This window comes from Pteropus alecto, unplaced genomic scaffold, assembly GCF_000325575.1.
Source record: "Pteropus alecto unplaced genomic scaffold, ASM32557v1 scaffold3, whole genome shotgun sequence".
Lineage (NCBI taxonomy): Eukaryota > Metazoa > Chordata > Mammalia > Chiroptera > Pteropodidae > Pteropus > Pteropus alecto.
In genome coordinates this window covers 35,187,259-35,213,920 of record NW_006442484.1, presented here as the reverse complement: position 1 = coordinate 35,213,920, position 26,662 = coordinate 35,187,259, and the positions used below count along the sequence as shown (strand labels likewise).

General features: G+C 39.2%; 1 protein-coding gene and 1 pseudogene across 5 annotated transcripts in view; both read left to right on the top strand.

Annotated features, from left to right (window-relative positions):
- The first annotated feature begins 4,944 nt into the window (after positions 1 to 4,944).
- Positions 4,945 to 5,063, top strand: LOC112470494 (annotated as a pseudogene).
- Positions 5,064 to 14,896: 9,833 nt separating this feature from the next.
- The window catches only part of DPP4 (dipeptidyl peptidase 4), a 75,304-nt gene continuing 63,538 nt past the window's right edge, over positions 14,897 to 26,662 (top strand). For 2 of the 5 annotated variants that reach the window (XM_015596623.2, XM_015596622.2), the window contains exons 1-3: positions 14,907 to 15,063; positions 15,575 to 15,662; positions 23,165 to 23,293. In XM_015596623.2, the coding sequence (XP_015452109.1) occupies positions 15,058 to 15,063; positions 15,575 to 15,662; positions 23,165 to 23,293 (223 nt within the window). In that variant the 5' untranslated portion in view covers positions 14,907 to 15,057. Of the gene's footprint in view, positions 15,064 to 15,574; positions 15,663 to 23,164; positions 23,294 to 26,662 lie in introns of all 5 variants that reach the window. The other 3 variants (XM_006921123.3, XM_015596624.2, XM_025039247.1) reach the window with 2 other exon arrangements.

The following is a 26,662-nucleotide window of genomic DNA, read 5'->3' as shown; positions in this document are numbered from 1 at the left end:
ATTCTTTTCTCTCTAGTCAAAATTTTGCATTTTTTGCTTTCCACAGAAAAAGATTTACTCTATGATTAGTGAGCCCATTAGGTTCCTCCTGTGTTTATGCTGCACCACACTCCTTTATCAAGACTATTAGATGCACATGAACTGGAAAAAAGCACTAGCTCTTGCATTATTCAGAGTTGTGAATTATTACTATATCTGGAAATAAAATATAAAGGGGGGAAGCTACATATGAATATTAGTAAGAACTTTTCCGACCCAAACATTTTATTTATTCCTTGGAATTCTCATTATAACAATTAACTAAAATTATTGATAATTTTTATTAATTAACTTTCATTAACTTTATGTTAACACTTTATGTATAAAGTAGCTAAAAATTAAATTACTTGTTAAAATATAGTCTTCAGTGAGATAAAGGAAAATTTCCTAAACCTCCTCAATACAATTTACCTGACTCAACACAATAGTTGTTTCATAAAATCTTATTGACTTATAGCATTTATAGTAAACTAATATAATTTTTATAATTATAAGGCTAATATTTAATTACTGGGTACAAAACATAATTGGATCTTCTTTCATGAGTTACTGGTCTATTGTAGTGTGAAACATGGTATCATGTTCCTATTTTACAGCTGTATTTAAAACAGTTTTTGAACTTACCTTCTTAAGTGTACTCTTACTATTCCAATGTTAATTTTATAGTTCACATAGTGTAGAATGTATTGTTTTATGAATAAATCTTAGACATATTTGGTTGTACTATATTAAATTATCATACTCTAGGTCAAAAATGTTCAAGGATCAGCAATTTTATATGATTCAAATCTAATCTTTGTATGCGTGTTTTCTTACCTCCATTATTAGGCAGGGTGAAATAGCAAATGGTCACCCAATCATAAGTGAATGCCTAAAAGAAGTAACATAACGTATACCCTGTTCACCCCTTGTAAAAGTTGTTCACCCATCCATAAAAACTAAGTTCCAACAGAGATGACTGAATAGATAAGAAAATCTGATTCTATGTATGTTTGAGTTAAGTTTATGATTTTCACTAAAATAATAAAGACTAGTTTGTTTTACAGTAAATTCTAAGTTTGAATCAATGCCTTTCAAAACAATAGGGAAGAGAAATCTATTGAAAATTGTTGACCAACAACGCCTTCTATAAAGTATAGGAAAAAACAGAGGCTCTTTTTGGGAAAACAAGAAGATTGTGGACTTTAATAAGAGAACCTGATTTGTCCACGGTTTTATTTCACTCCCCGCAAAAGTGAAAATGCCTTGGTCATTTCTGTCTCAAAACAGCTATAAGGTCTGAAGAGGACAGCAAGACCTCTGGGGTAGATCTAGATGCAGGTACATTGTACCCTTGAGCCTCTGAGATCCAGGAAGGAGGTTAGACCCGTCAGGTAGAGATCTCCATAGGGCTGAGGGTTGTTATAGTTTGCCACTATGGGTAGCAAATCAAGTGTTAAACAAAATCATTGAGTAAAAAGGAACTCTTGCCATTTATATCTTTTATGAATTATATTTATATGAAACTCTACATGTGTTTAGCAATACAAGTAGATTGGATTTCTTGATTTGTTTTATCCATATGTGCATTCTTAGCTCCTGAAAACTCTAAGAAAAAAAGGTTATAAATACAAATTAAAAGACATGGTGCCTTCTTGAGCAGAAAAGATGAATATGAAAGAATTAGAAAAAACATTTTACACAGTTCCACTCCACGCTCAAGGCATTAATTACTGCAATACACTTATATAGCACCTCCCTTCTCAATAGCCCAAATGCAGGCTGTGGAACAAATTGCTGAATAAAATACTTCCCACAATATCCTGTTAGTCAGAGAGTCTATGTGAGAACTAATTCAATCCCTTGATTCTCATCATAGGCTCTTTTGACATTGGGATCTACCTAAATCAACCTTTCTCATGGTGAGGCAATATCTCAGAAATCCTAACTGGAAAGTTATGAAAATGGTAGTGAAAAATAATGCTAGTGATAACTCCACTCCCATTTGTGGAACTTACTGTATGCTTTTTAGTAAGTGTTTTACTTATTTTGTATGCCTCTTTAATACTTACAATACTACTTGCAAAGTGTTGCTCAAAAAAGACAATGAGGCAAGCCTAAGAAAGCAACTTGTCCATGGTCTTTCTACTATACCAACTTTGTCTCTCAAATGTTAGCCAACAGAGAGAGAGAGAGAGAGAGAGAGAGAGAGAGAGAGAGAGAGAGAGAGAGAGAGAGATTGGAATATGAGAACTGTGTTTTTTTGCATGACCATGAAAGCCTGATCTGCGCCTACTCCATCCCACCCGAACTTTTCAAAGCTTCTAGAGAAATTTTGCAATATATTTGAAAAATCTACTGGGATATTCAGTCTACTGGAAAAGAGAAATGCAAAATATACCTACTACCCAGGAAATACCATCATTATTTGTGCATCCTCTTCCCCTCTGCCTGGGTCACATGGAACTTGAGGATATTCTTTTATAATGTTTTGCTAAAGCTCAGGCTGTCTTTTCTCTATAAAGTTGTCCTCTTTCCCCTGTCTCAGCTCCTCAGAGGGCATTCCAGACCTATTGCACATTCCTCTCCATCATGAGGACTGTGAACATCTGTTCAACATCCTTCAAAACGGAGCCTGTTCACGCATGGCTCTTTAGGGCACTGGAACATTGACCCACAGCTTTTTCTTATCCAAACTCGATCCCAACTATTTTTAGCCTTGTACATTGTATTTTTCAACATTGTTGTTGTTTGTTATGTCTCTGCTTATTCTCCTATTTCTTCTCCATGTTGTGTAATATTCCTTTGAGTTTTCTTTTCTCAAGGATCTCAAAGGACTAGATGATTAAGCCCTCCACCCACACACCCTCATGAGGCAGGAGGCTCTCCTCCCTTCTCTGAGGTACAAAATAGTTTGGCTTCCATGCAGCTCTGTTTTTCCAGCTGTCAAGCAGCAGCTGACCAGATTTTTTCCTACACACTGAAAGCTGACATGCAGCAAAGTGTATTATGGTGTGGTAGAGTCGATGCAAAATCTGCAAAAAAAAAAAAAAAAAAAAAGAGGCAAACGGAATCTTAAAACTCAGAATGGTAATGACCCTGCGCAGAGAGAAAAGCTTAACAATTTTATTTATGTGCCAAGCACCAGGCTAGCTGCTGAGAACAGACAAAATAAAACCCAAACCTTGGCCCTTCAAAAGGAAGAAACACTAATGAATTAGCATTTACTCATGCTCTCCGGGAGTACAGAGGCAAGGCACCTCACTCAGACAGGTGGCAGACAAGTTTTCTTAGAGGAGATGACACTGGAGTCCAGAAGTTTAACTAAGATTTAGCCAGATAAAAAACAAAAGGAATGGAACATTGTGTTTGAAATTTTAGAAGTAAAGGAGAGGGCAACACTGCAAGTAGCTTAGTGTAGGTGTGGAAGGTTGGGAAGGAGCAGTGAGAGGATAGTTACACAGAGACCAGACTATGTTAAGGGATGAATTTACCCTGGAGCAGGGAAAGCCACTAATTTAAAACAGGAAAGTAATAGAGGCTGGAGTGAAGTGAAATTACAAGAAAAGAGGCCAGTCAGAGGAGGCCGTTGCAGTGATCTGAACTAGAAGAAATGAAGGCCCGAACAAAGGTGAAGGAATGAGCTTAGATGGATGTAGAGAAATAAAAGAGATATTAAAGAGATCGATGCATGGGATAAGGAGTAGACACCAGGGAGGGTCCCTGAGTTTCTGGCTTGGACAACGTGGCAAGTAATTCCTCTCAGAGGTGGGATGTATTGGAAAAGGATCACATTTGAGGTGTGTGTTGGGGAGGATGGTATGAGTAGAGATAGTGCCAGCAATAATGAATAATTACCTTACTCTTCATGAAATTGCATTTGATAGGCCTCTGAGTTATCCAGGCCGGAACATCCGGGTGGCTCATAATCCGGCAGACAAATCCTAGCCAAAGAGATAAGTAGAGAAATCATCAGTAGATAGATAAATTTGAAAGCTTTAAGGTCTAGCCAAGATTACTTAGTTATTATCTCATTAAATCACCACAACTCTGTGAAGTAGGTTAAAAGAAAACACCCATGGGTGAATAATAATTGGATGACAGACCCAGGCTTGTCCGACTTTAAAAATCTTTGTTCTTTTCTCTTCTCTATGCTGACTTTCAGGTAGTATATTGAGTGGCTGGAATGAGCACTTGTTTCTGTGTTCATGACTTTGGTATATGGCTGAGTTCACTCTGTACAACACTGCTATAGTTTCTGGAAATACATATATTAATAAAATGTCTGCCACAGTCAAAGCAGGGTAAGAGAGACGGAAAGTCAACAGGTCATTTTGATATAATATGGTAAGGGCAGTGATGGAGGTATGTACAGGGTATATTCGGCACAACTTGTAAGAATCTGGAAGAGCCTCTGGCCTCAAAGTCCAGATAAAATGCATATGTCAATCACGTTAACCTCCAATCAAGTCTATTTATCAGAATAGATGGAGTTTGAGAGTGGAGAAAGAGGTGGAGAGGTGGGAACTTTATCTGAGGGGATACTTGGCATAGAAGAGACCATGAAAAAAGAGAGAGAACAAGACCTGGGAGGGAAACAGAAAGAAGGTCACCTACAGGAAGGAGCCAAGAGGACTTCCAGACTCTAAATATCAGATCCATAGCCCAGTACATTCATGTGGTCTTTGGGAATTTTAATCTCCTCCCTCAGCGCCCCCTCAAAAAATGCTTTTGGTGGACTAGTAAAACCTAATCATCTCTGAGGTTTGGTCTTGGGTTTTGCTAGCACATTTGGATGGATTAACAATTGTTAACTTGTTTGTAAACATTGTGATCCCAGTGATGGGCCTGACTTATTTCCAGGACACTGCCTGCAAGGTAACATCTCAATAATTATCAACCTTGATTGAATCAAAGCTAAATTTAGTCTATGGCCAGGCTACCCTGAATAAGCCCGATCCTGTCTGATCTCGGAAGCTAAGTAGGGTTTGGCCTGGTTAGTACTTGGATGGGAGACCATCTAGGAAGACCGGGTGCTGTAGGCATAAAAAATAAAAAAATAAGGGATTGGAAGCTGACAAGGTCTTTGCAATCTGTGAGGTCAACCAAGGGTTGCTTCGCCAAAAAAAAAAAAAAAAGCTAAATTTAAACAACTAGTTATACTCAAAAGATATTTTTTAAATTTTCTAAACTATATATCATATTTACATGATAGATTTAGCATTTTGAAATTTTTTGGTCTTCCATTAGTAGAAGCCAGAGCCCTGAGCTACCCATTGAGGAACTCAGGATTAAGTTTTGTTTATCAATATTCATAACTATCATCTAGTTTCTATCCAAAAGGCTTTGGGGGTCTTTTCATTATTACTCATAAGCACATGACCTGATTTAAAATCAGTCTTCTAATCAAATTCACAACCATCTTTCAGTTCCTTCTGAAATCTTTTCTAGTTTACCCACTAACATATTAATTCTAATACACTGGTAAATGTGACATAAAGTCTTACTATAAAGAGGAAATCTAATAAAATCCTCAAGAAGTAGTCATTTGTGCACTGAGTCTTTTTCTGAGCCCCATCAAAGTCAAAGTTAATATGAATATTCGATAAACTCGGTAATAGTGTCTTTATATGCAAAAGATTCTTATTGAATCATTTATCTAAGTTTTTTCACGCCTTCCTGCACGTCCAAGCATCTTTGAATATTATAACCGCTATAGTCAAATGGTTGAAGAATGTGGACACAACATTTAAATTTTTAAGATAGTGCAGCTGATAAAAGACAAAATAAATAATGTTGTAATAGTCTTTGGGGTGGCTGAAGAAAACAGAAAGCAATGAATGAGCCATGCCTGCTGTTGAAACACTGGGATGGAGAAATGATAGGATTATTGTCTATGGTGTCTTTTTAAACACATAATGTCTTCCATGACTGCATTCTCATTCCTTATTATGGAAATAAACAAAGACCATCCAAATGAGAACAAGCAAAGTCTGTTTTTTCAGAGCTTAATATAGCAAGGGAGTCAGCCACCATAATTTAGAGTTTGGACTCAGAGCAGGTAGGAGAGTGGGAGCGCTTCATAATGAAAATAAAGGAGGCTTCAAGTATGCTCTGATTGGAGATTATAGGCCTCGAGAAACAAGAGGCAAGATAACCCTAAAAGGAACATCTTACAAGACTGAATTGGGGAGCATACTATTTTTCTGGTGGGTCCTGAGTTGGAAGCAAAGGCAAAAAATAGAGAGGCTGGCAGCCAATGACCAAATCAATTGTGGATTCACTTTGAGGATTTATAAGAACTTTAATATGATAACTTATGGACCAACATTTGGATTTTTGCAGCTTGAGCTCTGAAGCTGCTTACAAGGCATGACTGCCCTCTTGGGCTCCGAAACCGAAACCGCCTGAAGAGCAAGCAGTCCCTCGGTGCTGATTGCACTGTTTAATGACTCATTACCCCTGTGCGGTTAATAAGCAACACCCCCTGTACTGGAACTGCTCTACCAAATCCTTTGTTCTATGAGCCTGAACCAAAACTAGGACGTTGATAAAGCTTAATCGCATTACCCATTGTTCTTACCATTAAAAGTTCAGTTGCCCCCACCAATTAGAGAACGAGTACTGTAAGGTTATAACTTTGTTTCCCTAGCAACCCTTCTTGTAAAAACCCTGTTTTCTCCCCACCTCCACCCCCAATTCAGAACCTGTCTAAGGGCTATGTTCTCTGATTTGCAAATCATAAAGGAATAAAACTCTCTTCTTTTGAAATTGTTTTTAACAACTTGTTCAACTCACTCTGGTAGATTGCTGTAGAAGATATAAATCAGAATACAATTGTCATATATGGTCTGGTCATTGTCTATTTGCATATGCAGTGTCTCAGCATTGAGATTTCAGAGTCTGGCTTTCCCAGAGCAAATTAGTTCTTTCTATTATATGCTGGAACCAGTACTCTAAAAGAATAATGATATTCTGCTGATCCTGAGTAATTACTATGTTCATGTTGGAACTGTAGAGCATGCATTCTCAGTGAGGGCAACATGGCCCCCAAGAGAATAGTTCTTGGGGACAAAATTTTACTTTTCTTATGTATGAAGTACAGATATATAGAGAACATGTAGTACATAACCAGATTTATAGTATACATGTAATATTTAAGTTTCTTGGGGGAGAGGTGAGTTTGGAAAAAAATCTAAAATAAAATTAGAGCAGTGGAGGAGAGTATAGAATAAAAGGGGAAAAAAGTTTGAGAAACATTCTGTAGAGCTTATGTAAATACATTTACCTAAAATTATGCTGTTTAGCCAGGAAGCTAAATAACATCTGACCATCCCTTTTGGACTGCATTTACCTTGTAGTTTAGTGCTGGGACATAAAACTTATTCCAAGTCGGCCTAGTTTCTGTTTGAAATACAACTACTGTCCTTTCTTCTCTCAAAGCACGAAGAATATCATCAGAATGAAGGTTTTTGTATACATCATAGCAAAGGCCTTATGCGGTATCACTAAAACGATCCAATTTCCCATGTCGTTATTTTTTCCATCTCGTATCTCTTTTATGAAAAGAAGCTCAAGCAGTATAAACCACAATATAGTCCAAAAAGTATACAGTGAGAACAGTTAAGTTGTATTCCACCATCTTTCAAGAAAAAAGAGAGTCCTAAATGAATAATATTAAACTGTACATTGAATACCCTAAAATAAACTTTGGATTACTCTGGATAAAAAAAATAAATGACTATACACTTAAAAATGGTTAGAATGGCAAATTTTATGTTATGTATATTTTACCAAAAATTTCTTTAAAAAAGAAGTGACCTTTTTCACTCTAGTCCAATATCAAACATGAAGTATTTTTCCCTTATTGTTGTTATTCATAAAGCAGCATGCAACAAAATCAAGAAACCTTCTTACATCTGACTTTCTGGTTATGTGATCTATCACTAAAAAGAGACTAGGCAGTCCCTTCCATAACAAATTAGATCTCTCCTTAGTTCAGCCATGTTGTGTCAGTCCTTAAATTACAGCAACCACTGTCCAGCTCCTCCATTCAACCACTAACCCTAGACTCATACACATGTACCACCACAGTCACATCTATCACTGTGTTATAGCTTGGAAAACACTAAGGAGGTGGTGTCATCATAGCCACAGCCATTTTGTGAAAATCTGGCTCTATGGATCTTAAACACATTTTCTCATAAAGTCTTGTATCGCTCAAGTTGGAGGCTAATATAAGCAAATTCTTCTAATTAAAAAACCCAGAGAATATCCAAAGGTTGCCAACAAAAGAAGAGCAAAAGCCTTCTCCCACTTCAGTTGGCATCTGGTCTAAAAGGGAGCAAGAGACCTCTACAAGACACAAAGTGTATGAAGAACTCCTTATTTGTTATTATTGATAATTGAGGCAGAAAAACACCCCAAACCACAGCTGGAAACAGTTTTTAGAAAGTTATATGTTAACAAATATAAATCTACATGAGTTAAATCCTTTTCTGACAAGCTCCACAGAGAGAGGCACCCATCCAATTAATTTTGCAACATTAACTTTATCGACTCTCATTCCACCTCTAGTTCTCTTTCTCATCTATCCAGCATATGCTATTGCCTGATTCTTCTATCTAAAGTTCACGTCTGGTTGAATTCCTTTCCCTGGCAAAAACTTTCAGTGATTCCTTAGTACATACTGAATATTGATTGAATTTAAGACTGAAGAATACGTTCATGGCCAATGTTTATTTCTCAATACTCTCTAGAATACTCTGTTTCTCAGTGAAACTAAACTAACAGATATTCCCTAAAGCTCCTCTAGCTTTCTCACTCGGCCTTTGTGTGTAGTTATCCTTTGGCCTGAAATTTCTTCTTTCCATATATTTAAAGCCATGGGAATATCCAGCTAGCAATCTATTTATCATTAATGTATCTCTTGGTAGAAATGAATTTTGTTATATGTAGGTTCCACCTGAAGTGCAAGCAGAATAATCTTCCAAACTATAGTTAGAGAAAACAGAAAATTGAACAGACACGGATGGGATTATTTTTGAAGGTAACCAGGAAGAGCAAGTTTTAATCTAGACTCCAAAGGATGTGAGTAACAAGATTTGGCCTGGGGGCAACAGGAAGTCATTGCCACAGGCAGAGCAGAATTCTCTCAATTAGGTGAAGGTCAGGGGAACACTGAGAAAAAACACAAACAAATAAATACCTTGATACTTCCTTTACTCATCCTCCAGAGCTGAGGGCAAGGAGTAAAATCTGTTCAGCACCCTCACCACTCCCTTCGCCCTTGCCGTGCCATCCTCCCTGTCTCCCTTTTTTCCAATGTGAGATCTCATTTCCTCCAGGCCTCTGGTTCCAGTCCCCAAGAACACAGAGGAAGTTCTGATGTTATTTTTTCTTCATATATCATTTTATAATTTTCATTTATTCAACCCATACTTGTTGACTACTGCTGTGTTCCAGGCACTTTACTAGGCACTGGAGAGAAAAGGATAGAAGAGAAAGATAAAGACTAAATGGAACATTTCCAATCTTTATGAGGAGACAATTTAGCAAATTATACGTACTATAATGGTGTTGGGCTGCTTATTTTTCATTTGAGTCCTCCCATACATTGTTCACCCTTATGTTCTCTGCCCAGTGCCTTAGAAGACTAATCTTTGCAGAGAGCATCTTCTATTAAGATAAAATAAGATCAAAATTAAGAGGGCTCTTTTGCCTTCTGCCTTTAGATGAGTTCAGTCAAGGGGAGGCATCGGCAAGGTATTGAAGAAAGGGAAGAGAAAGAGACTAAAGTATTTATTCCTTCTGCTTTTTATTTGCTTTGTGCTTTGTGACTTTGGCTTCATCTCTCCATGTCAACAGCTCACACTAGGTGACCCTACTTTCAAGCCACAGGTTCTTAAAAGAGGCTATTACCACAAACAGCTACAGGGGTAACTCTGGTAATAAGAGAATTTGATCTGCATGGTGGTGGTTCATTTATCATGGGGGTACTTAAGAATGAAGTAGACGGGCAGCATTCTAAACTATAGATTCATTTAAACAATCAGAAAAATTCTAATGTCTGGTGCAGAAATCGCACTTAAGTTTGCATAATAGAAATTCATGGCCTCTTATCAAGTTTCCAGACTCAAACCAGCTCATAAACTCAGAATGCCTTGTTTGAAATGAAGGTCAATTGTTTTTGAGAAAGGAGCCTGCAATGCCACCACAGTTCATATCTTAAATCTTCTTCCAAGTCTTCCTCAGAAAGACACACGACATATCGCTGGGTTTAAAAATGTCCTTTGAAACGCCATAGGAGTTATTAAATACTGGCCCTAGGTTTTTACTAATTGCTATGGCATTAAAACACCAGTATGATCCTGTGGTATATTGGTTTCCTGTAACTGCTGTAACAAATTAACACAAATTTAGTGGCTTAAACACCATAAATTTATTACCTTATTGTCTGGTGGTCAGAAGTGTGAAATTGGTTCTCCTGGCCTAAAATCGAGGTGTTATTAGAGCTGAGTTTCTTTTAGAGACTCTGGGGTAGAATTCATTTTCTTGCTTTTTCCAGCTTCTGAAATCTGCCTACATTCCTTGGCTCATTTATCTCCTGAGCCATGGAGAGAGATTATGGTCAGAAAAACCAAGTGGAAGCCCCTGGAACTGTCTCTGCACATCCATATGATAAACCAAAAGTAATACTTCTTCTCTGGGCAAATACAGAGATTAGTGTCACTATGTAAAAATTTGCAATATGCACGAGTGCTGGTTTCCTGTCTTATAGTTATTTGGCTTTCCTGTTCAGCCTGTGCAAAGTATAAAATGACTATGGATCAATCTTAGTTATCTTTTCAGGTATGGTAACTTTACTGGGTCAAATAATACAGTCATAATATCTGGGGCTATTAACCTGATGAACACTTTTTTCTTGAATTTAATTAACAAGGGCCATCTATAAGAGTTTGCCTTTCCTTGGAAGGGGCAGCAATATATTTTCACCATCTATTTCAGGGCTAAGTCCACTCTCTTGCTCTCCATAATAATATAGTCTACCAAAAACTTGATCATCTCCCTATACTATAGACCATCACAATGGTCCATTACATTAATGACATTATGCTAATAGAACCTGGTGTACAGTAAGCAGCAAGTTCCCTACATGCTCTAGTAAGATAAATGTGGCCACAGGGTAGAAGATGAATCTTATTAAAATTTTGAAACTTTCAAAGCATCCAGTGGTTTGAAGTATGTAAGGATATGCCCTCTAAAGTGAAAGTTAAGTCACTATACCTTGTATGCCCACCACGAAGAGGAGCAATATTTGTCAGAATTCTTTGGCTTTTAGAGACACCGTATATAATAAATAGCTGTACTTTTCTGACCCATTTGTTCAGTAACCTGTAAGGCTGTCTGTTCTGAATGGAGCCTAGAGTAAGAGAGGGCTCCCCAAGTCTAGGCTATAGTGCAAGCTGCCTTGATACTGGGATTTTAATGACCCAGCAGTCAGAGACACTGTATAGAGCTTCCAGTAAGCCCTCATAGGAAATGCCTAGGGTTTTTAGAACAAAGCCATGACCTCTTTGTCAATGTATTAGTTATCTATTGATGCATAATAAAATACCCCAAAACTTTGGGGGCTCATCTTGGATGATGGCTACAACAGCCAATGACTATTCACTGTATGAAAATCAGCTCCTCTCTTTTTATTTTTATGTGCTTCTTTTTCCTCTGTTCTGCCCATCTTTAAGTCCTTCTTCCTCAGAATTGTTTTATTTTTTTATTATTTTGTATTAAGTATAGTTGTACAATATTATGTTAGTAATAATAAAATATTATATTGGTTTCAGCTGTACAACAAAGTGATTTGACATACAGGTACCTGACAATGTGATCACCACATTAAGCTTAGCAACCATTTGTCATCATAAAATGATATTATGATATTATTGACTATATTCCCTATGCTGTACTCCATATCTCCATGGTTTATTTGTAACTGGCAGTTTGTGCCTTTTATTCACCTTCACCTTTGCCACCCGTTCCCCCAAACCCCTTCATCTCCTCTCTTTCTATTGGGTCTTGGTAAAGACTGAAAGCTTGATCATGGAACACCAAGTATATTCATTTGCGAGGGCTACTATAACAAAGTACCACAAAATGGGAGGCTTAAACAACAGAAATTTATTGTCTCACAGTTCTGGAGGCTGGAAGTCTCAAATCAAGGGACTGGCAAGGTTCGCTCCTTCTGAGGCCTGTGAGGAAAGGATGTGTTCCAAGTTTCTCTCCTTGGCTTATACACGACTGTCTTCTCCCTTTTTACTCTTCACATCATCTCTCTAAGCATGTCTCTGTGTCCAAATTCCCCCTTCTTATAATGACACCGGTCATATTGAATTAGAGCCCACTCTAATGACTTATTTCTAACCTAACTATTTCTGCGAGGACCTATAGACCTATCTCCAAAGAAGGTCACTTTCTGAAATTCTGGGGATTAGGACTTCAACATCTCTTTTTTTGGAGGGGACACAATTCTACCCATAGTACCAAGTAACTATATAACCTGAACTACCCGTAATGAACTGGTTGTTACCTGGTCCACCATATGATGGTTGGGCGTGTTCAGCAACATCCCATTATTAAATGGAAATGGTAACTATAGGCTATAGGAGACAAGCCCAAGTGTTCCAGAGGCACAAGAAAATCACATGAGCAGAAAATTTAGACTCCATGGTGCCCTCTCCCACTGCTTTAATATCTCTCCATCAACACACACCTATATTTGCATAGGGAGTACAGTGTAACTAAGCAACAGGAGAGGGACAAGAATTGGCTTTATGCAAAGTAAGCAGATATCGAGAAATCTTCCTAACAGACAGAACTTAGAGTAGTACATCTGTTTTTCCGTTGTGCATAGGAAGAGAGATGGCCTAATGTAAGGTTACAATGACTCATAGGTGGTGGCTAATGTGTTGACCAGCTGGTTCCTGGAAACTTAAAAAAAAAACAAGATTGAAAGATTGGTGACATAGAGGTCAAGGTGAGGGAGATATGTAAAAGAGTCTTTTGAAGTGGGTATGGTGTGAAGATATTTGTGTTTCATGGGATGCCCTCCACAGAACAAGATGATCTGTCCCATGGATGTCAGCCAATCTCCTTCCAGTCTCCCCAGAAACTGCTGGATAGAGAGTGCCACGGTGTAGGCATGGAGGTTAAGCATAGGCTCAGGTGTATGGATGTCCCTCCCAAAGGCTCATGCGACTTGTAGCTTCCCTCCTTCATTGCTGAGTGTACAAACTTGTGATAGAAGAGGCCAATTCTAAGTCCCCAAAATGGCACCATTCCCTGTAGTCCTTGTTGGATGGTCTTTCTTCACAGCCTTAGCTCACAGTCTCCAGTAACACCACTGACTCACTTTTGCAAACAGTTGGAAGGAGGAGGGGATGGATTTGAGAGATACCTGTAAAGGCAGAATTGATGAGTAATTGGTAGCTAAGTGAATGTAGCAGGACAATGAAGAAGAAAATCTGAAATGACTGAAGTTTTCAGTGTTTTTGAATGGTGAATGGAGATACTTAATGAAGATGGTGGTGATCAGAGAAGGGTGGGGCAAGGGTCATGGAGAAGATGAAGAGTTCAGTTTGAGCTTCTAGAGGTGGGTGTGGGTAAGTGTATGTATATATCACAAGCAATTAGTGGTCAAGAGGAGAAAAGATCCGAGTGCAGAAGCAAAGTCTGGAAAGGAGATAAAGAATGGAAATTTGAATTTATTCATAATCATATTTTAATGCTCAATAGGACTTTGCATTTTCAATTGTTTGCCTCTAACTATAGACAGAGAGGCTTTGCTTTTCAGCTGCAGTGAACAAACTGAAGAGGCCTTTTAGAGTACAGAAGTACCTCTAGAAAGGAAGGAGGCATAGACAAGCCCTAGAGGCAGCTAGGTACCTGTGTATTTTATATTGAAAGCACCAAGTGCACAGACCTCACCTGTCTTGTTAAACTTCTCTATCTCAGCATCTAGAAGAGGGTCTGGTACCTTCTAGCCGTCCAAATATTAGTAGGATGGATGGAATAAATAAATGTAGAGATGAGTGAATGAATTAACGAACGAACCTGCAGGTCATAATGGGGAGCTAGGGGAAGGAAGAGCCACCCTTGATCTTTTTCTCTTCTCCAAATCTTCTTTGCAAGACTGAAAGATAAGAGGCCATCTGGAGCAGTGGTTAATAACACAAACTCTGAATTCAGGCTCATAACTTCCTAGCCATGTGAAGTGACCAAGTGACTTAACCTCTCTGTGCCTAAGCTTCTTCCCTGTAAAATAAACACAGCAAAACTTAGAGCAACGCCTGGGAAAAAGTAAGTCACACATAGGTGTTAGTATTATTTTTGGCATCTTGAAGAGGAGGTGTCTGCAAGACAAGGAGGAAAATAAGGAAAGAGTTGGGGGCGGGCGGTGAATCCAGACACTGATCCTCTACGTATGAACAATCACCTTTTCTCTCTCTCTCTTTGCCTTCCAGAAGTTTTTGTTCCAGCTGCCAGTAGTGAGCTGTGTGAGTTTGCAGAGCCCCTGCCCTCTCTGTGCTCTCAGTTCGGTTGCCCGTCCACGTGAGGCTGCCCAAGCTGAGCTTCAAGGCTCCTTTCAGTGTGGGCGGCCTTGGCTCTCCGCTTCGGATACCAGGGACCTGCTCACCCCAGCTCAGGCTTTCACAACAGCTTCCGCGCGTGCTCGGGGCTCCGCACCCTGCGCAACCCAGCTGCCACCCCGCGCCTTGTACAGCCCGGGTGAGGTGCCTCTCGGACGCCCCCCGGCCGGGATGCCAGTGTCAGAAGCCTGCGCGCCTTCTGCCGCAGCCTGCACTGCGGCCCTTTATACGGAGCCGGCTGGGCGCTCGCTAATGTTTAACTAGGGGCTGAAACTTGGGAGAGCCGAGTGACTCCGCGGCCGGGAGCCGCGGAGTTGGACTCGAGTCTCGGCGACTCGCCTGACTTCTGTCTGCCCTCCCGCTCCGGACGCTCAGTTCCGAGCAGACGCCGACGATGAAGGTGAGTTAGTAGCGCGCCTCCTGCTTCCCCAGCCCCCGGGTTGAGTTGTAGGCGTCTCTTCACCAAACTCCCTCCAAATTGTCCACGGAACCGGTTCAGGGGCTCTTATTAGGCAGAAGCTCCAGGGCCACCCTCTGACAGGTGAAGGGACGTCCCAGAGCTCTTGCCTCGCTCTTGATCTTGCGGAGTTTCTGATAGAACCCAGGCGCTGATCCTTGGACGATCCAGAGAAACACCAATAAATCGCAAAGCCCGAATCCTCACTTGGCTTCTGGCGTGCAGGCGTAGAGAAGCAAACGGTAATGTGTTCGGAGGCCACAAGTTCAAGGGCAGCCGCTCTCGCAACCTCGGACTGGCTCACTCTTAATCCTCCCAGCCCACCGTGCCCCTCTCCAGTGCACGCCTATAGGCAAATCTCTCTGCTTCAGGTGCAGCCCAGGCCCCGACCCTCTTACCCACACTGGGGCCAAAGGGCTCGCTCTAACTGAACATGATCTAACCGGCTTTGCAGACACAGTGGAAGGTGCTCCTAGGATTGCTGGGAACTGCTGCGCTCGTCACCATCATCACCGTGCCAGCCGTTCTGCTGAACAAAGGCAGTAAGTTTGAAACATCTGAAAAAGATAAGACAGTTGGAGATCAGAATCTGGTTCTGTTTTACCACGTTGAGGAGAATGAGAGATTTTGCTGGGGGCTGGGACCAGTGCACCAGGTTTTAGCTGAGGCTTCCCTGGAGCTGCCGCTGGTTCTAAGTGTAGCAGCAAGATTCACTTCGCGGGGTCTCCAGTGTTTAGGCTACGAGAACCTTGAAGCCGCCACGTTTTATGTATAACAAATATATACTTCCTGAAATTAGGGAGAAGTCTTAGGATTTTTTAAAAATTAAATCTAAATTTAATACACTTTAAATTTAAATTTAAATTTTTTAAAACTTTCGTGTTCGTGCTTTTCAAAAAGAGGCAGTGTTAAAGATCCCAGACAGCTGTAATGATATCTATCACAAGGAGACGGAAAGAATAAGGAAGTAAGCCCCGAAGTGCAGTTGTGAGAAATGGCAGTGCACAGGGCACCCAGGTAGTTTTCCTTCCGGGATCATGGAAATCCATCAATTGAAGAGTCCGGATGCAGGAAAATAACTATTTGACCCCTTATAGAAGTATTTCAGAGTTAAATCATAAAATTGGTGTACTACATGATGATGTTCATAGGGGGGTAGAATCAGTGATGTCTGGTGTATTCTTTCGTTTAAAGCCACCTGCATTTCTTTTAGTTTAGCCCTAGCTCTTAATATAAAACATTCATATAATGGAATACACACTGTTGGAGGCAAGCAAGTAAGAATACCTAGTAAGGAGACCTTACTAGACCTTTGGGTCTCCTCTGGCCCAAATTTCCTTTTAAATATATGACTTTCATTTCAGTATTACACATTCTGGACAGCTAACTTTAGCGTCTTCTCTGGATGGTATAGTAACCCAGGAAATGTGCAGACAGTGCTTATATATAAGGGGGTCTTATCCAGATTTCAAGGTGACAGTTCAGAAGTAGTTTACAGAGCTATAAAAAACCATGTTTGCTGGTAATTTCAGGGCCAAGGCAAAGATGCCAGAGGTTAAATAACTGAGTGTGTTGAGCTATTGATACTGACTTTTAGTTACTTAAAGCAAGTTACCACCATTTTCAACTGTTAAGTGACAGACATCACTCTACTTATATTTGACTTTTTGTTGTGAACTGTTAAAATACAGCTATTTTAATAAAGTGTACTCAGTATATATAAGCAACTACACACAGAAAGTCAAAGGATGGGTCATCCATACAATCAATAAATATTCACATGACTTACATCATGTTCCAGGCATTGTGCTAGTTGCTGCAAAGACAAAGGTCAAATTTTATAAATATAAAGATCTTTGACCTCAAGTTTAGTCTAGTGGGAAATGGATATGCAAACAAATCAAAGTAACCAGAACAATGGGAACACACAGTATAAATATATATATGCCTTACTGTTAAAGTGTACAGTTGAAACTTATTGGATTTTGTTAACTAGTGTCATCATAAAAAATTTAATTAATTAAAATTAAAATTAAATAATAAAAAATAAATAAATAAAAGTGATCAGAACAGCCCGCATTTTCTCCAAAACATCACTGAGGCCCCATAACATCACTGGAAGGATGGGTAAAACTGTAATTATCAGAACTTTCCTTGGGGAATGTTGGAAAGAACGCTATATTTTGATAAGCCACTTGTGATGGATGGTGAAATGGCCTACGGGCTTGGGTCAGGTAATTGCCTTCCATGTGGTTTGGTCACATTACCTACAAGGGTTTTGTTTTATTGGGTAATGCATGAAGCCTGGGAATGGGCTGTCATTTCCCTTAAAGAGCACTTAGTCTCTTCTTCAAATGAAATTTGAACAAATATTTCAAGAATATCTCCTTGATAGGGACTTCCCTAGAGATTCACATGTCTCCACCTAACTATGATTATGAGTCAGTGATAAAGAGAGACCTGAGCAAACTTCCCTGGGGTTAGAAGTGTTACTTCTGGGAAAGCACAGGAAGAACTCTCACAAGAGGTTTCTTTTGTGGGGGCCTAGGGGTTGGGAGTTGAATAGTTAATAACAGACTCTGGAGATAAGATTTTCCAGAAAAACGTGAATGCCTATGTGTCAACACAGAGATGAGAGATTAGATCCTCTAATCTCAACTATAAAAGGACTCTTAGCAAGAGAAGAGGGTGGGCAGCAGGAAAAAGAGTTCGATTTTAATCGATAGGCTATGGAGAACTGCTGGAGAATTCTGGGCGTGCCTGAACTGTTGCGTATGACAGTGGGAAGGTAGATTGAAGTGAGGCAAGCCTGGAGGGGAAGCAAGGGGAGTGTCCCAGGAGAAGCTGTAGAGCTACCCAGAAATGTGAATGATTAGACTTTGGTCATTGGAGACATAGGAAGTAAGAGGAGTGTAGCTAAGGACATCTCTTGGGCAACTGAGTGGAGATATGGTTTCATTATGCGTTTTATTTACACTACCACTCAAGTTATTTATCTCCTCATATTTCTTAATTTGCATGTACAATCTGTATATTTGAGGAGAAAAGCGAAATCTTTTTTCAACTCCTGCCTTCTCATAAGGGACAGAGTTGAAAGCTCAGGAATGCAGCATTTTTGCTAGATTAGCCATGCTATTCCTGGGCTGTGCCACTTTAAGGGACAGCATTCTTACAAAGAATCCAGAGTTATTACCCAAGAAATGTTTTTCGTATTGTTAATCTAGGTTTAAAGTCAAACAAATACCTAAAGGAAGAGAGGAAGGGAGGTGGGAGAGAGGATATATAAATGGGAAGGAAGGGAAAAAAAGAGAAGAGGAAGGAAGATTTTGATAGGAAAAATAACAACAACAACAAAGTCTTAGACTATATGGAAAGCAAAGATATAAACAGCCAAAAGTAGGGAGGAAGAAATGAACAAACCCAAATCCATCCCCTGAGAGGTCAATTTAAGGGAAGGTTAAGTGTTTCCATATGAAAAAATGACTTCAGCAGAACTAGACACATCCGGAAAGTGAGAGAGTGTGTGTGTGGGGGGGGGTGATGATTGCTTAATATTATTGTCATTTTTTTTTTTTTTTTTTTTAGAATAAAAACTCCTTGAGGTCAGGAATTATTTCACCAAACAAAATTAAAAGTTCACTTCCTTCTGTATAGATAATAAAAGAATTGTATTTTGTTTTAAATTCTTCAAATATACTATTAAAAAAGATATTACATATTTAAACATTCTGTTTCCCAGAGAATCAGTATAAAACATATAAAAATACTTTACTCATCATGGAATTCTAGAAATCCTCATGGCTTAGTGGCAATAAAACCTTCTCATTCAACATTTATAATCCCTTTATTTTCCCCTTTACATTATATTATAGTCTGAGTTTTTTAAATATTTATCAAATAATTTTATCACATTTTGTTATTTGTCAAATAGTTTTATTGTTGAGTTTTATTATGGGACAGAAACATATCTGTTCTTTTTGTTCCTTTTACTGCTTTAGCAGTAAATTTCCTCAATACCTTCTTTCAGTGCATAGGAAATTTGACTGCTTACCCATCCATCAGTAAAGTAATGAAAGAAAACCCAAATGTGAAGGAGACAAGAATAATCAGAGAAAGAAAAGATAATATCTATGAAGTTTGCCTGAGGAAGTCCAGGATCTATTCCAGGTTTAAAAGCACAGAAATGAGACTGAATGAAAGCTTTGTATATTTCAGAGGACAGTTTCTAAACAGTGAGCTCTGTAAAAGCTTGAATTGACTCCAGCTAGCTCAGTTAACTATTGTCAACCTTTGTCGAGGGCTCATGAGGTCAGTGGGTTGGTCTTTTTCAGGCCAGCTATTTTGCCTTTTGGTTCCCTAGCCATAGCATGTGCCTTAGAATTTTCTCTCTTAGACATTTTGCCTCCCATTCAAAAAGGGATCAGAGAGAAAAAGAGAAGACTTTGCCCAACTGATAGTTAGAGAAAGATGAAGTAAAGGGACCACGTAGAGCTGGATCTATATACTTGAAATTTTATGACTTAACGCAGTGCTGAGGCCTATGGGGACTGTGACTATAAATGCATGTAGGACCACTTTGCTCCTGGAAGAAAAGGTATGTAATAACAGCCACCATGTATCAGTGTGGGGCTGAGGGCTCTCAATATTCTTCTCATTTGACCCTTATTATAACAATGCTTTTGAGAAAGATACCATTATCATCACATTTTTACAGAGGATTTACAGAAATTTTGAAAGGATGTTTTAGTTATTTATTACTATAAAATGAATTACCCCAAAACTTAAACAACAAACATTTTTTTTATGTCACAGTTTCTATGGGTCGGGAATTTGGCAGTGGCTTAGCTGGCTGGCTTTGGTTCAAGGTCTATCATAAGACTGCAGTCAAGGTGTCATCACAAAGCTTGATTGGAGCTGGAGGATCCACTTCTAAGCTCTCTCCCATGGCTATTAGCTAGAGTCCTCAGTTCCCCACCATCTAGATTTCTCCATAGGGTGCCAGGCAGGTGGCTTTCCTTAGAATGAAGAATTCAAGAGAGCAACCAGTTAAGAAGCTGCAGTGCCTTTTATGACCTAGCCTCAGAAGTATGACCGATGGAACACAGCCATTACTTCTGTTGTATTCTATTGGTCACACAAAGCAACCCTGGCACAGTGTGAGAGGGCATTACACAAAGGCATGAATACTAGTGGTGGAGATCATTGGAACCATCTCAGAAGCTAGCTACCAAAAAAGTTAAGGAATGTGCTTGAAATTCTACAGAGTTGGGATTAGGCAATGTGGCTCTAGAGCTGATGCTCTTAAACCCAAATCATGCTGTTAGCTTGTAATCAAGTATAAAGTTAATAATGGAGCCATATTAGCATAAGTGTTACTACTTCCCATTTATATTTCTATATTACAATTTCATGACTGCTAATCCCTGGGTGCTAAATATTCTGAGGAAAAGCACTTGCTGCTCCCGCTGCCTCTTTTTCTGTAAAGCTGGAGAGAGGCAACACTTTCCAGCCAAGGACTAACATCCCACACTTTTGACTAGTATTATTTAGTATTTAGTATTTTTAGTAGTAGCAGTAGGTCCAGATTTAGTTTGCACTGAATTACACTTGCTTTCTTTCTAATGCACCTTATATTGTATCATTTGATCTTCATGGGACAGTGCATATCAGAGAGAGATATTAATATCTTGACTTTTTACACTGAAGAAACAGCAGCATAGAAGTTTAGGGTTTGGGGAGTAAATACTAGAACATAGGAATCCAAGTCTTGACCTCTAGCCTTCCTTGAGTTTGCAGATTCCCATAAGTAACTGTTTAAAGAACTGCTTTGGTGAGAGTTATTTCTAAGTTAATGATTAATCATTGCCTTATGGCTTGATGCTAACAATTGTTGTAAATCAGTACCTTGTAAATATTTTTACCTTTAGTCTTCATAGCTCCATTATGACATCCAAAAGGTGTGTCTCAATCTGAGAGTAAGCTAAAACCACAAAGTTAGAATTTCTGAGTTAGCTGTTTTATTCTTTTCAAGTACTGTGTTTGCAGTTTTATATTGTACTTTGAAATTATAACTTCCTAAGAAGTTTTTTAAAACTTAATGATACCATTTGCTTTATTAAAGTGTATACATAATGTGCACTTTTTTTTTTTTTTTTTTTGATTATTTGGTTCACTGGAGAAGTAAGTAGAGCCATGAGCTTAGGTCACATAACTCAGCATCTAAGGCCCAAGAAGCAGAGATAATTTAAGACAGTGCCGTAGCTAACAAGGACTTTATTCCTGGCACCCTGAGGGCCATTGTCATACAGGATGTATAATAAAAGAAGAGGAAGTGAGTATCAGATGGATACCACCACACATTTCTTTCCTGACTTCACACTGGGTCCCCCAAAACTGACTATCATTGTAACACCACCTTTGCGGGGCTCGGACTTCTGGTTTTTCTCAGTTGTTTTAAAGCCCCACCTGCTCAAATTCAGGTCCATGAATTTCATGGCTCCTGTTTCCCTGTTATTTTACTTTATTTCTTTATTCTTTCATTCCATTTAAAATTTTTTCAGGGCTAAGGCCTTATGGTGGCCAGATGCTATATCATTTAACTCTTCGACATGTATTGAATGTTTCCTGCAGGGCAGTATTACTTACAGGTACAAGAATCTGGCACTAAACAGTGGAAATGAGGAGCCTGCTATCGTGGATCTTTATAATCCATGGTGCATGTAGGTAGTAGGCAAACACAGAAATAATGTCAGACAGTAATATATGCTAGGTCTAAAATATTATGATAGAACAGAGAGACACAGAAAGGCTTTCTCGTTCTTTTAAGCATGAGTATGATGATCATATTTCCTTTTCTATAGTATGTCTCTGACTCCTGTGTAGATAACGGTGATGGTGGGGTGAGGAGTAGTTTGTTCAGGTGAGAGATGATGGCAGATTGGAGAGAGTGGTAGCATTCAAGATGTAAAAAAAAAAAAGAAAGAAAGAAAGAAAGAAAAAAGAAAAGAAAAGAAAAGAAAAGATAGGATGTATTTTGGAGTTAATTAACGTATGGGAACATGAAGAATGAAGACGAGCAGAGACAAGGGTGACTCCTTGAAGAACTTGCTGGATAGTCAAAGAGAAGAATTTTCTCTTGCCCTCATGACTATATCTTCCCACAAGAGCTAATCTATAGTGTGGGCCTTCCAACCTAACTCCCTTGTCCTACTGAATCTGCTTCTGCTTTCCTCAGTAGGGTTGAGGGGGTCCTTCTGCCTCATGCACCCAGCACACACATGTCAACATAAAGTAATTCTCCAAGTGAGCAAACATTCATTAAGCATTTTCTATGTGTCAGGCACTTTAGTGGTCACTAGAGATGTGAAAATGATAGATATGGCCCTTGTCCTCAAATAATTCACATTATTAAGGGAAACATAAACATTAACTATGATTTAAAAAAAAATGCTATATGTATTTCCAGTAAATGATCAAAGTGCTATGAAAGCACTAAGGAGCAAATGATAAATGCCGTCTATGGATGTCTGAATAGAAACCAACCAAGCATAAAGGTTTAATAATTGATGGGCCTGAATACATGCCTTCTAATCCTGGAGCCATCAGACTGGCTCTCAGACATACAGTTCACCTATAATTCACACCTCCCTGATTCTGTAGGAGGATTATATCAGAATGTTTTTGGCTGCAAGTAATAGAAAACCTGGTCAAAAGTTGTTTAAACTATGGAGGGTTTTTTTGTTGTGCTATTATTAGCATTTTATATAATTGGAAGTGCAGAAGTAAGGCAGTTAACATAATGGTCCGACAACATTCTCAAGGACCCGGGTTCTTTCTGTCTTTCGGCTCTGCCATTTTCAGACTGTCATTGGCTTGTCCTCTCAGGGTCGAGCATAGCTGCTACAGCAACACATCATTTGCTCATACAGCTATTTCACAAGGCAGAAAAAGATCTCGTTTCTCATTTATAATCTATCAGGAAGGAAAATCATTCCCAGAAGTCCTTCATCCCAAGGCTGACTTTCTCTCGTGTCTCATTGGTCAGATTCGTGTCATTTGTCCACTTCTATACTGATCACTGGCAAGGAGAATGAATCACCAAGCTTGGACTGGATGAATCAAGATTTAACTTTGTGGGACAAAGAGGAACCTAAGAGGAGGGTGGAAGAGGAAGGTAAATTACCTAAGTTGAATTGGAAATTCTAAAAGAAAGAAATGGGGGGAAAGTCTATGTAGGCATATGATATATTTTATTATTGCTCTCTTTTCAGTACATCAGAAAGATTTTGTTTGCTGACAAAAGAAAATAGATATCAAGCCACCTCCTATCTCCAAAGAATCTAATCATCTAACTCTCTTCTTCCCCTCTTCTCACTTTCTTTCCTAATCACCTGAGTTTATTGCAAAGCAACATGTTTTGATTCTGCCTTTTTGATCCTGAGGGCATTTTGAGCCCAACACTTTTTTTCTCTTGGCATCCAAAGTGATTAAGAATAGGGAAGAATTGAGTTTACAACTTTGAAAATACAAATCTGAGACAATAGAGTGGGTCAGAAATATTTGAGAGAAATTACTCACAATTTTCTCATAAAAAGCATATATAAACTGTCATAGTTTTATCCAATTTATAATGAGAAAATGTGGCAGAAACAGTCAACATTAAATAAAATGAACAAAGTTTAAAAACATATGGTAAAAACTAGATCTGCAAAAGTTGACCCAAGAATGTAGGATTTGAAATAATTAATGGCCATAAAACAAAATAAGTAAACAAACAGAAACAAATGAAATAACCTCACAACATCTAGAAGCTATCATCTGTTTAATCTGACATGGACAAAAATAATCTAACTGATAATTCAAATCTTTGTTGTAAAATTTCTGGGGTGGGGTGGAGGGGGGTGGGAATTAATCCGCATAGTAAGGATTTTATTAAAATTAAAATGGTTTGATTATACTGAAAAGAAAAATCCAAAACCAACATCAAGTGGCCTGGCAATTCCCCCATATTCCCCACCTGTTCACTCATCCACTTTCCTGGTGGACTCTCTCCTGCGTCTCCTCTTACCAAACATCCAGTTGGCCAGCAAGTCCTCTCACGTCTACCTTCATGTTCTATCAGAATTCTACCATATCTCACCATCTCCACTGCTACCAACCTGGTCCAAGACACCATCTCCTTTAACCTGAATTATTGCAAAAATCTCCCTAGTTCTCTTCTCACCTCCTCATAGTGTATTCTCAACACAACAGGCATGGTGATTATGGTAGGCAAAATTCTAAAATGGCTCCCCAAATTTCTTCCCTTCCCTCCATGTACTAATCTCTGCCTAATCTCTGAGACTGTGAATATGATGGATTTAATTCTGATGATTATGTTATGTTCTATGGCACAGTCCACTTTAAAAAACAGAGCACATGGGTGGACCTGACCTACTCACACAAGCCCTTTAAAAAACAGAATTTACATGGCTGCTCACAGGAGAGGTAGTCAGAGATTTGAGGCACCAAAAGTATTTGACATGCTACTGAAACTTGGGAGATGGAGGGGACCGTATGGTAAGGAAAGTGGGCGGCCTGTAGGAGGTGAGAGCAGCCCCCCGCTGGCAGCCAGCAAAGAAAGAGGGCCCTAGGTCCTACAACCATGTGGAACTGAATCTTGTCAACAACCTGCATGAACTTGAAAGCAGCTTTTCCCCCAGAGCCTCCAGCTGAGAACTCAGCCTAGCCAATACTTTGATTTCAATCTTGTGACTCTGAACAGAAAACCCAGCCATGCCAAGCTAGATTTCCAACTACTGAGCTAATATGTCTACATTATATTAAGCTGCTAATGTGTGGTCATTTGTTATGCAGCAATAGAAAACTAACACAGCAGTCATTTTTAAACATAAGTCAGATCACATCCTCCTCTGCTCAGAACAATTCAACAGCTTCCCATCTCTCTCAGAGTAAACTCTAGAGTCTTCACAATGGCCGGCAAGGCCCATGTGATCTGAACCCCACCACCTCGCTTCTCTGAGTTCCTCTCCTACTCTCTCCTCTTCGCTCATTCATCTTACCTCAGAAGTTTTGTACTTGCTGTCCTTTCTGCTGGTTCCTCTTGCCTGGGGCTCTCTTTTTCACCCCTCTCCTCCTCCAGGTCTCTGATAAAATGCCATCTTATCTGTGGGGCCTTCTGTCACCATGCTGCTGAACACAACAGCCTCCCCCAGACCTGGCACTCATTTTTCCCTTCCCTGCTTTATTTTTCTGTGGTACTTACCACCTAACATGTGACATTATTTACTTACTATTTGTTCCTATGTCTCCGCCCCGCCCCCCGCCATTAGAATGTAAGCTTTCTGAGGGCAGGAGTTTTCCACGTTCTGCTCACTCATATCTAGTGTTGAGAACATTGCAGAACACAATGAGTGCTTGTATTAGTTTTCTAAGACGGCCATAATAAATTACCACAAACTGTATGGCTTAAAGCAACAAAAATTTATTCTTTCACAGCTATGGAGTCTAGAAGTCCAAAATCAAGGTGTTGACAGGGCCATGCTTCCTCTGAAGGCTCCAGGGAAGAATCCTTCCCTGCCTCTTCCTAACTTCTGGTGGTTACTGGCAATCCTTGGTGTTCCTTGGCCTGCAGCTATATAGCTCCAATTTCTGCTTTCATCTCCACATGTCCCTCTTCCTCTGTCTCTCTGCATAGTCCTCTCCATCCTTCAAGTCAGCAAAAGCATGTCTTCACATGGCCTTCTTCTAAGGACACCAATCATTGGATTTAAGGGCCTGTCCTCATTCAGTATGACCTCTTCTTAACTAGCTAAATCTACAAAGACCTATTTCCAAATAAGATCACATTCTAAGATTCCAGCTGGGCATGATTTTTTGGTGGGACACTCTTCAACCTAGTATAGCCTGACGAGTATTTGGTGAATTAAAAGCATTATCTTAGAGTTTTGGCAAAAGACTTTTTCGATGAACATTTTTTAATGTTTCTTTAATTATGATTAAAATACTTACATTCAAAATATGAAATCAAGTCATCCAGTACTAATTCATGTGTACTTCCTATTTGTATAGTGCTAGCAGCTATTTGATAAAGATAAAATAAATTCATCCTTTCAGCTTATTTATAGTCGACAAGATTGTTAAGATTAAATATTTAAATGATACAAAATTGTTTGATTAATTGGCAAAATACGTGGTATAGAAAATAGGCGTTAAAGACAACATGGAGGAAGAAATGAGTACTGTAAGCAGTAAGGGATAGATCAAGAGGCTCAAAGAAGGAGGGTGAGAAAATGAAAGCCACAGATGTGGACTGTTTGGAAAGTTTGCTAATAAATACAGGAAGAGAAGTAAGAGATGGCTTGAGGAAGCAGCAGGATCAGGCAAATATTTTTTAATACAGGTATATCCTGTGCATGCTTAAGGACAGGGCAGAAGTAAGCAGTGAAAAGAAACTGAAGATGCTGAGGGAGCAGAAATGAAAAAAAGTCCCTAAGGAATCAAGAGGACAAGGATCTGAGGTACAGGTCAGGCCCAGTTTTTC